Source organism: Biomphalaria glabrata, chromosome 3 (assembly GCF_947242115.1).
Source record: "Biomphalaria glabrata chromosome 3, xgBioGlab47.1, whole genome shotgun sequence".
In the NCBI taxonomy this organism is placed as follows: Eukaryota; Metazoa; Mollusca; class Gastropoda; family Planorbidae; genus Biomphalaria; species Biomphalaria glabrata.
This window is the reverse complement of record NC_074713.1, coordinates 50,218,052-50,229,881: the sequence shown is the minus strand read 5'-3', so window position 1 is coordinate 50,229,881 and position 11,830 is coordinate 50,218,052. Positions and strand designations below refer to the sequence as shown.

At 38.5% G+C, this 11,830-nt stretch overlaps 1 protein-coding gene across 2 annotated transcripts in view; it reads right to left on the bottom strand.

Annotated features, from left to right (window-relative positions):
- Positions 1-1,778: 1,778 nt before the first annotated feature.
- Positions 1,779-11,830, bottom strand: part of LOC106066573 (cdc42 homolog) — a 41,331-nt gene continuing 31,279 nt past the window's right edge. For both annotated transcript variants that reach the window (XM_056022489.1, XM_056022490.1), the window contains exons 3-4: positions 8,446-8,504; positions 1,779-7,102 (exon numbers count right to left, since the gene is read on the bottom strand). In XM_056022489.1, coding sequence (XP_055878464.1) covers positions 6,692-7,102; positions 8,446-8,504 — 470 coding nt within the window. In that variant the 3' untranslated portion in view covers positions 1,779-6,691. The remainder of the gene's footprint in view (positions 7,103-8,445; positions 8,505-11,830) is intronic.

Below are 11,830 nucleotides of genomic sequence, written 5' to 3'. Positions count from 1 at the left end.
CTCAATTCCTGTTAATTACTTTCTCACAAAACATTCACAACAAACAATAATATACACATATTAGCACAACGTCTTAGACACTAAGTCATAAAGAGACACTAAAGTCATGGCAAATCAGGTCTCCTTTAACACGGCTCTCCTAGATCTCTGCATACCTATTTCTCCTCTTTCAACCTCTATACAAAAAGTGCTACAAGAAGACCTCCATACGCTCTGCTCATACACACAAAAATGGAGGCTAGAAATAAACACCTCCAAGACGGTCTATTCTCTGTTCACGCTCTGGACTGGCATTCTCGGGCAACCTTTCCAGCTCTCCCTCAACGGAGTGGCTCTCAGCATGGAAAAGCTACCCAAGTACCTTGGTGTAACTTTAGATCGCAAACTAAAAATGTGTGAGCTCATGTTGTAAGAAAGGCCTCAGGGAAACTTTGCATTGTGCGGAGGCTGGCATCCACGAAGTGGGGAGCCCGAGCAGACATGCTCCGATCCCTCCTGTGCAAATTTATGGCTCTAGGACTGCTCTTGAACAACTTGATAAAATACAGTCCCAAGCACTAAGATTTGTCTGTGGAACCTTTAGGACAAGTCCAGTAAATGCGGCTGAAATAATGGCTAACATAGGTCCACTAAACCTTAGGAGGGAAAGGTCAGTACTGACCTGCTATGAGCGATATAAAAGGCTGGATGAGTACCTCCCAGCTAGAAAAGTAGTGGATGGTTGGAGATGCAGAAGACGTATCCAGATGCAGTCTTTTATGCATCATGCCACTAGACTATCTGATGAAGCTGGCCTCTCCACCGACAAAACATTCAACGCTTTCATCCCCTTCCCTCTTGATGTCGCCCAACGACCCCAGACATACGCTTGAAACTAGTAGACCCTAATTCCACTAAGCAAAGTCGTTCATCTAACGACCTTCAAATCCTAGCTCTGGAGACCATTAATACCTTCAAGCCCAGTGCTATTTTTGCATACACTGATGGGTCGGCATCAATAGATTCTGGAAGAGCAGGCTATGGAGCCTACATCGACTTTCTTGGCTCTTACACAGTCAAAATCTTTGGACCATGTGGTAGTGTTTGCAGTTTTGATGCGGAGACCATGGCAGTCTGTAAAGCCTTAAAAGTCATTGACTCTCAACTCGGCGAGGGACATTTGAGGGCAACACAGATTGTTGTGGTCACTGACTCAAAATCTGTACTACAGGCTTTGCAAAGCCCCGGACCATGGCCCCCCAATATCAACACTGTCATCATGGCTTTACATAACATTAAACTTTATGTGATATTATTGATATATTCCTACATATCACTCATCCATGCATGTATCAAGAGATCTCTTACTCTAGCAAACAGAATCGTATGACATTTTGTACATCTTTCACCACTATGTTGCTGACTAAGACATGTTTCTGACAGAATTCGATCTGACCATCGTAATTCAAGAAAAACCGCAAGCTTTTCATTAAATCTTTTTATTTTATTTTTGGTATTTCCCCAAAAGGTCAAACTCTATATAGATCTATAAAACATAAGAAGAAATACCATTAAAAAAACATCCTGTATTTTAAAAACATATCTTTATTTTTTTCCTTAGTCAACTGTGATGTTCAATGTTTATTCAGAGAGAAGGCCAACGTGGTATGTATTTCAAAAGCTGAACTGGCAAATATTGACCGTGCTTAACTAATTAGACACACACACACACACGCACACACACTTCAGTAACTATAAAACACTGAACTATAAAAATATAAAATTACTCAAAGACAGTGTTTTAAAAATTATTATTTATTTCATTCTGTCAAACATGATAACAATAAGTCCAAATCTCTCCTTGACTAGATATGGTAAAAAAAATAAATTAAAAAATGGTATATAAAACAATCTTTCTAAAACAAAATATACAAACACTTAACAAAAAAATTCTAGTATTGAATTATTAAATAATTAATTATTTTAGTTACCATTATAGAACATACACATGTTGCTATTTAAATGTTATGACACTTTATACATGGATAAAAAGACAAGCATTGAAAAAAAACGCCAACAGCATATGACATTAAAGTGTGGATTCAATATGAATACTATAAAGCCAATAAATAAAACAATAATTCATAGCACACAAGAAACATATGCAATAAGTAGATTTAAAAATTAAACGAAACAAACACAAAACAATGCTTATGATTATGTAACGAGTTATATAATACTGAGTTCAATGCAGGAAGATCAGATATGGAATGTTGTATGAAATCCAACAAATCAGTGGCAATAATACACTATAATACACATAGATACAAAATGAGACGAGAGGAAAGCTTCTAGTCACATATATACAGCATGTGAGTATCGTGATAAGTGGCAGGCTAGAATCTGTCCAGACGCGTTACTGTGGGCCTCAACACTGACTTGCCACGTCGCACCTGTGGGCGGAGATTACCAATCGTTTGTTGCCATGTCGTACAGACCTGTGATGTGGCAAGGAGCTATCAATCTCCACTGCCCACAGGTTGCTACGTTGCAGGCCAGTGTTCAGGTCTTCTTTGACGATTGGTTTCGGCTAGACCCATGAGTAACTGACCTATATAAACATGTAAATGCCCACAGGTTGCTTCGTTGCAGGCCAGTGTTCAGGTCTTCTTTGACTATTGGTTTCGGCTAGACCCATGAGTAACTGACCTATATAAACATGTAAATGCCCACAGGTTGCTACGTTGCAGGTCAGTGTTCAGGTCTTCTTTGACGATTGGTTTCGCCTAGACCCATGAGTAACTGACCTATATAAACATGTAAATGTCGGGAGAGACGAACTTTGCTCCCAGAGATGATTAGAATGATAACATTTACATTTGATATTGTGGAAGTGGATGGATTTACTTGGAACATATAAGAATATAAGATAAAACAGATGTAGAGCAAGATGGGACTGGTGTTAAATAAATAAATAAACTATTCTTTAAGTACAGGGTGTGACTTTTACACAATAAATGTTGGCAACGCCGGTTAGTGACTCAAGTGATGAAATGAATGCTTGCACAATGATTGTGAGAGTAGTGTTCTTGGATACTCGAGTAATGAAATAAATTTATTACAATGTCTGCTTGCACAATAGTTGTAGAACCTTTGAACTTTATGAATCAAGCAGTAAAGTAATTGCCAGTATGACTATCTTATCTTATATAATACAGACATGACTTCACAAAACAAATGATATGTATCACTAATGGGAAAAAAGTGAGATCAGATTTAAAATAGGACTTGTAGATATAAACCTGATAATTATTGGCTAAATTTGCGACTATCAAATACATTTTAAAGAAAATATTCTATTAGTTAGTTTAATTTTAAGTTGACACACCTTATAGTTGGTACAATCTTTCTAAAATATCTAGATCTATATAATTTGTACACTATTTCTAGCAATTGTTATGACGGGCTAATTTATAGTTATGGTACTTGTGACCTTTGCCCTATCATCAAACGATGTATGAATGTGAAATGTATCAACCAGACCCTGTATATGTGTTAAATATTACTAGAAACTTATGCTAATGTGGTAGGAACATTTTAAACACAATGACCAAAGCAAAAAGTTTTCTGGTCACTTAAAAAGATTAAAACAATCAAACTAAAAAAAAAAACAACAAAAAAAAAAACAATACAATGTCCAGGCAGATAAAAAAGATAATAAACCCAAAGTCAAAAGTAATTGTGGTTTGCTGATTCAGTAAATTAAACAAAAATATATACTCTTTTTTTTTGTTTCACTTCCCCCCAAACAAAAACCTGGCTATCATGACATTTGATTGTTCTTTGCCTCCACGAGATGTTTGGATTCTATTTTCCCAAGGCCGTCAGAAACACGAGCCTCCATCACCTTCCTTGTCTTACACAGCTTTAGCAATAATCTGGGTAACTCTTACTTTTCTTTGATCTCGTATTGTCTCCCCTCCCTTGCCAGGTGACTCACTGGAAAACTATGAATTTTTATATTTTTTTTTTTTGGTTTTGTTTTCCATGCGAATTTCCAACTCAACACACACACACAAACACACAGGGAAAGCTTGTACAGCTAAAGTCTGCCCAGATTTCTACGTTCACCTAGCCTTTAAACCATATCAGAGATAGATCTCGATCTCGCTGTTCTTGTTTTTCTAAAGGGGTGAACAACTTCGCCGTATACAGTCCAAAAGATATGAATGTGTTTTAAATGACTTTATCGAGGAAGACGATGGTGCTGCATCATTTTGTAACTTGCCTTACATTGTCCAACCTAATTTTACAGGACAAATGTGACTGTGAAATATTTTTTTTTTGTTTTTAATAAAACATACAGGGGCGGAGGTGACAGATGGGAGTCTAGGAAAAATCGTTTCCCCATTTAATGTTTCATACTCCCCCCCCCCCCAGTAAGGTCACTATTTGCATACTTAGTAGATAATGTTGCACGCGAGTTCATGTCCCAAATTTGAAACCACTGTTTAGTTTGAGGCTCTTTTAAGGGTAGAATGTAAGTGAAAGCATGTAAGCCTAATTGTTACTTCTAAAATCTGCCCCTGCCTACGCCTCGGACTACGACTAATACTACGCCAAATATAAACGTGAGTTCTTCACAGACATTTGCTCGCTCGCCTAGACTTTGTATTTTAACGTTTGAAATACATTTTGAAAATTATAACATTGTGACCCTTCACACACACACAAAACAAAAATCCTTTAAAAAAAACAAACGTGTACACACAATTACTGCCACATACCAATACTACATTATTTATCTTCCTTGTCTAGATAAAAGACAATTAATTAATTACCCCTAGTTAATTGACTAATTGTTTATTTTATTGATTATTTGTGTCTTCAGCAATGAAGTTTAAATAAGTGTGTGTGCAGTAAAATATAACAAGGTGTACTAGACTAGATTTGTACCATACAGAGGGAGTTATAATCTTGGTTTTAACAAAATGTTTTCAGTTTGCTTACATATTTTAACAAACACAATAGCAGTAACATGCACGTGCAAACATGATGTACAGTCTTTTAATGAAAAATGTACAACTCAAAGCCAACGTTATTTTAAGCAAGTCAGTGCAACCTTTTTTTTTTTCTACCAACATCATATCTTATTAATTGCAGACGTTGCTTTAAAAAAAACAACAACATTTATAGCGTCTTAAGCTTAAGATTTTCCTGGCTGATTTCAGCAAAACATTCCTAGGTCTAATGGCACTCGAGAAGAAAGAGCACTTAGGTCTACATGCATTTGTCCTAGGATAATGAGGTCCTTACTCATTCTACACCAACCCTGTTCTTAGATAGATTTTAAAAGATGACGTCTATATTTAGACAAAATCGTCGCTAAGATAAGAAATATAAAGTGTTCTCAGAAATCAAATAGTTTCCTGGTTCAGGATTTGTAATATTTGATGAGTGTATAAAAACAACAACAAACAAAGAAAAAAAAACGCCACATAGCGGAGTGGAGATGCTTTATGTGTGTGTGTGTGTGAGAGAGATTTGTTTTTATTTACTTTTCTAATTGTGCATGACATCCGTTGTTGTCAGTTTTGTGCGCAGCCCAACTCAGTCCAAACTCTAATGCATGGGGAACATATCATTTGGACAATTGACACACTTAGCTTAGCCGGAAGTAGATTCGGTGTCACAAGATGGCTTTGTTCGTTCACCGGAAGGGAGAGCAATTGAAGTCTTCTCTGGCTCGTCTTTCCTGTATCTTCCGGTTTTGTCTCCCTTGACAATTTTTTTTTTTTTTTATATTTTAGATAACATCCAAAATAAATAAGATGATGTCAGGCTCAAGTAAAGGCATCAACCTTCCAGAATTTAGCGATTTTTATCGATTTTAAAACTAATTTAAAAAAAAAAACAACTTGCTATAAGTTTTCATCATTTGATTACCCTTCCTTCTAAGTGTATATGATTAGAGAAAATAGAATGGTAACCATTACACGATTTTTAAAAAAAAATATGGAGGTATTTGTAGAGTACATCAACTATTGCGTCAAAATGAATTACACACTAGACTAGAATGATTGAGATATGGTTTCTGACATTTTGAATAAAATATAATACATTAAAACAATGCCACCATAATTTAAACTGTAATTTAAAAAAAAAAGGTACACTATTTTGATTTACAAAAATATATCATCTGAAAGGTACTAAATTGACTTTTGTTAACTTAAAAAAAAAGTTTGTTCCTTTCTTTTATCAAAGTTTAGCTTTTTAATTTAAAAAAAATCAATATAAATTAATTTGCATATTGTCACTTGTAAAGTGCGAAAATAAAACACTCTTTTGTTAGACACTGGAGAAGATTTGCATATTTTTGATATCTCAATACAAAAAATAATGACTAAGTGAGTCCTAGTGTCTTGTTATGCAATCACTAGAAAATGATTAGGTCAGAGAGTTCATGTTCCTGGTGGTAACTGACAGGACGACAACTTTAAAATTATGCACTTTTTTTCTTGTGCGGCAGTACACAATCTCTGAACACTTCTGGCATAGTGTCAAGTGAACATTCACTGAAGCAGACGGCGTAAAGGTGCCCGGTACTGTGGATTATCAAAGGAACCATCTGCTGGGTGCTTTAGGCATCCCGGCGTGCTCGGACGGCATGATAACGGAAGTGATTATAGGTTTGTTCTTAGGGGTACACACGTTATAAAATGACGCACGAGCATTTGCATCCGGTGTCCTCCGAGTCCACTTTCCTGAGGCCGTTTTCAATAGCAGCCTCTCGAAGCCTCGAGATCCCAGCCTCGGTGAGGGAGGAGCATTCGACGTAAGTGTCCAGGTTCATTTTGGTGGCCGCATGGACGCCGTCTTTGGTGCTGATGAAGACGGGCGGCCCTTTGGCGGTGTTCCTCTGGGGCTTGGCGGGCTGCGCCTCGTCCCTGAGGTCAATCTGCGTGCCGACCAAGATGACGGGCGTGTTGGGGCAATACTTGCGAATCTCCGGTATCCATTTGTCCTGGGCGTCCCTGAGAGACTCGGGGGTCGCGACGGAGTAGCACAGAAGAAAGACGTCACTGTTGACGTAGGATAGGGCCCTCAGGTGGATATACTCTTCCTGAAAAGAAATACGAAAATTTTAGACACAACACCAAAACAAAGTAATCGATAATTAACAATTTAACATCTCAAACTGTTGTTGATATAATGAGGCATTTAAGTTTTAAAGAAAAAGTGGGTGGCGGAGTTTAAAGAAGAATGCTAATGTGGTAGGCCTTGATCTTGTAGTTCTAGGATGGCTGACTTCGACAGATTACTCATGGGATGTTGTGTTTAGAACAATGCCTACACATTTACAAGTTGAAAGAGACCAGGCCGTTCGACACTTAAATGAAGTTTAATAGGTAAAGGCCAAAGTCGAGTCTCTGTCCGAAATACAATGTTGTCACCTTGGTCTTAACACCAACTGATTAATACTAATATAAACAAGCTAAACCAAACTAACCATGACGTCACTAAATGTCGCGTTCATAGTCTGTCAACTATAGTGCGTCTCTATATCAACTAGACGCCTAACACTAACGTGGGACTGAGCGGGTCCATAGGGAAAATTAAAATTCATTTGTTGTAGGTTAATGTATAAATATGTTTTTATAATATACTTTTTTTTTCTGGTGTGAGGTGGCCAAATTTAGTGTGGGACTCGAACTAGCGATCTTCGTATCAGTAAACCGAACGCTAACGATTTGACCAACCACACCGAACAATGTTACATAGATAACCTGAACAATGTTACATAGATAACCTGAACAATGTTACATAGGTAACTTGAACAATGTTACATAGATAACCTGAACATGTTAAATAGATAACCTGAACATGTTAAATAGATAACCTGAAAAATGTTACATAGATAACCTGAACAATGTTAAATAGATAACCTGAACAATGTTAAATAGATAACATGAACAATGTTAAATAGATAACCTGAACAATGTTAAATAGAAACACAAATAGATAACCTGAACAATGTTAAATAGATAACATGAACAATGTTACATAGATTACCTGAACAATGTCAGTAAGGTTGTATTGAAAGATCTGTCAACTAATTAATACCTTATAATATACACAGGCTATCCAAGCTTCCTAGCTTATGTACATCGGATACGTCTAAATAGCTATTTATCTTTCCGCCATAGATGGAAATCTCCAATAAAAATAAACTTGCTTTATAAGCTAATTCTGATGACGTAATTATGCTAGTGAACGCTACGTTTAAAAGAAAATTCATTTAATCAGAACAAAGCATCTCGTAGGAACCATTTGCACTAAACGAGTAGACCGATATTTAACGTGTTTCTTTTTTGGTTTATAGATGAACATATTGAAGTATTTTTTTCCCTTTGTGTATTCCACTAGAAAGACAAAGAACTTGGGATGATCTAACAGTCTACTGACCTGGCCAGCTGTGTCAAACAGGCTGATGACGTAAGATTTACCTCCCATTGATGTGGTCACTGAAGAAAGAAAAAAAAAAAGAATTTGATAATGAAGCCATTTAAACCAACGCAATCCTTATAAAGTTTAATCCATTTTCTCCTTTTCAGCCATAGTAAGCTTAGCGTCAAATCCATGCTATTGTACGTACAACTACACTCAGCGGTTATAGAACCAAACATGTTAGAACCTTAGGCTACATGTTTCAACACTTGTATTGCTTTGGTAAACTTTGGCAAATATCAAATAATAAGAATGTCCACTATTCTGTAGCTGCTTGGTTGGCTTTAAAATTTTCTTCTTGTTCTTCTAGCCAGCTTTATTGCTGCTGAGCTGTCAGCTCTTTTGCAGACTGTGCATAGGAAAAATAGTGTGCTGTTTTCTTCAGTTGTTCAGCACTGCCGTACAGGGTGTTGGTTATGTTGGGCTGGAGTGATAGTAAGGTCTGCCTAAGGTGGATTAGGAAGGGGCATTCAAAAAGGAGCTTTAGGATTTTAAAACTCTTAGAATTTTGCTTGAGATGAATTGATATCTCAGTAGCGGCAAATAGAAGTTTTAGATAGAGAGAGGAGAAATAATCAAAACTCAGTCTTATCACTAGTGAATACTCACACTCATTTATGAGCAATACAAATGGTTTAAGTAACTAAACTTAAGGGACACTCCAAGGCTTAATAGAAAGTAGCAATCATACATTACACATCGTTTATTACGTACAAGCAAAGACAAAAAAAAAAGATAATACAATTGTAAAAAAAAAAAGACAGGACTGAGGCGCGGTGGCTGAGTGGTAAAGCACCTGGAATTCGAACCGGGTTTTTTTTAGGGTGCTTCTGAATCAGCCCATCTTTATTGGGTACCTTATATTTGTTGGGGAAAAGTAAAGGCGGTTGGTGGGCCACAGAAACATCACCTGCCCTAAAGATCACAAGGTCTGAAAGGGAAACACCTTTTTTTTTTCGTGCTTATCTTGTAATAACATAAAATGGATTGCGTGTATCAGTCAGAAGACGAAAGGTTAAGTAGAATTCAAATGTTTAATTAATATATAAGTTTATTATTTGGATAAGTGTAGAACGTCTGAAATTAACAAGATTATGTAACGAAGGGGAGAATGACAAAGAGAACTTAGAAAAAGTGTGCAAGCTATCACTCAAACTCTCTCACTGATGTGCATGGCTCCCTAAGTCAAGCTATGACTCAAACTGTCTCACTGATGTGCATGGCTCCCTAAGTCAAGCAATGGCTCAAACTCTCTCACTGATGTGCATGGCTCCCTAAGTCAAGCAATGGCTCAAACTCTCTCACTGATGTGCATGGCTCCCTAAGTCAAGCAATGGCTCAAACTCTCTCACTGATGTGCATGGCTCCCTAAGTCAAGCAATGGCTCAAACTCTCTCACTGATGTGCATGGCTCCCTAAGTCAAGCAATGGCTCAAACTCTCTCACTGATGTGCATGGCTCCCTAAGTCAAGCAATGACTCAAAGTCTCTCAATGATGTGCATGGCTCCCTAAGTCAAGCAATGACTCAAACTGTCTCACTGATGTGCATGGCTCCCTAAGTCAAGCAATGACTCAAACTGTCTCACTGATGTACATGACTCCCTAAGTCAAGCAATGACTCAAAGTCTCTCACTGATGTGCATGGCTCCCTAAGTCAAGCAATGGCTCAAACTCTCTCACTGATGTGCATGGCTCCCTAAGTCAAGCAATGACTCAAAGTCTCTCAATGATGTGCATGGCTCCCTAAGTCAAGCAATGACTCAAAGTCTCTCACTGATGTGCATGGCTCCCTAAGTCAAGCAATGACTCAAACTGTCTCACTGATGTACATGACTCCCTAAGTCAAGCAATGACTCAAAGTCTCTCACCGATGTGCATGGCTCCCTAAGTCAAGCAATGACTCAAACTCTCTCACTGATGTGCATGGCTCCCTAAGTCAAGCAATGACTCAAACTCTCTCACTGATGTGCATGGCTCCCTAAGTCAAGCAATGACTCAAACTCTCTCACTGATCTGCATGGCCCCCTAAGTCAAGCAATGACTCAAACTCTCTCACTGATGTGCATGGCCCCCTAAGTCAAGCAATGACTCAAACTCTCTCACTGATGTGCATGGCCCCCTAAGTCAAGCAATGACTCAAACTGTCTCACTGATGTGCATGGCCCCCTAAGTCAAGCAATGACTCAAACTGTCTCACTGATGTGCATGGCCCCCTAAGTCAAGCAATGACTCAAAGTCTCTCAATGATGTGCATGGCTCCCTAAGTCAAGCAATGACTCAAACTGTCTCACTGATGTGCATGGCTCCCTAAGTCAAGCAATGACTCAAACTGTCTCACTGATGTACATGACTCCCTAAGTCAAGCAATGACTCAAAGTCTCTCACTGATGTGCATGGCTCCCTAAGTCAAGCAATGACTCAAACTCTCTCACTGATGTGCATGGCTCCCTAAGTCAAGCAATGACTCAAACTCTCTCACTGATGTGCATGGCTCCCTAAGTCAAGCAATGACTCAAACTCTCTCACTGATCTGCATGGCCCCCTAAGTCAAGCAATGACTCAAACTCTCTCACTGATGTGCATGGCCCCCTAAGTCAAGCAATGACTCAAACTCTCTCACTGATCTGCATGGCCCCCTAAGTCAAGCAATGACTCAAACTGTCTCACTGATGTGCATGGCCCCCTAAGTCAAGCAATGACTCAAACTGTCTCACTGATGTGCATGGCCCCCTAAGTCAAGCAATGACTCAAACTGTCTCACTGATGTGCATGGCTCCCTAAATCAAGCAAAGGGGAACTACCAGACTAGTCTACATTACGTGCCAGAAATAATGGCGTATATAACATTCGGTTCAAGAGCATGACATGTTATGCTAGAGTGACCTCTATGCAGAAGCCGTTTCCGACCCCAATTGAACTGGCCTCAGATAAGGGCCATGCATGTATGTAATCTTAAACTTGAACAGATGTCCACGGCATGTTGGCATTTACCTACAATCAGAGCACTCGCGTTCCCTGTCTCGTCTGCAGGCCCCCACGAACTGCCTTCTCTTTGTTCCATGTCATTGATTGCTCTCCCCCGCTACCCCTTCTCCCCACGGCTTTCCCCCCAACAGTCCCCACACATAAATGCGATTAGAAGCCGTTCACCGCCACACATATTCGCGCGCAGACACACGCATACAGTGGATGGCTGATAATACTTTAAATACTTTTTTTAAAAAGCTTATACTAAGTGTAGTTGTATCAATTAATTTTGGATCAGTCATGTAATTAAGTTTGTAATAGATTTAGACCAACAACGATAAATCTGTGCAGTTGGAAAGAAAGGGATATCTGAGT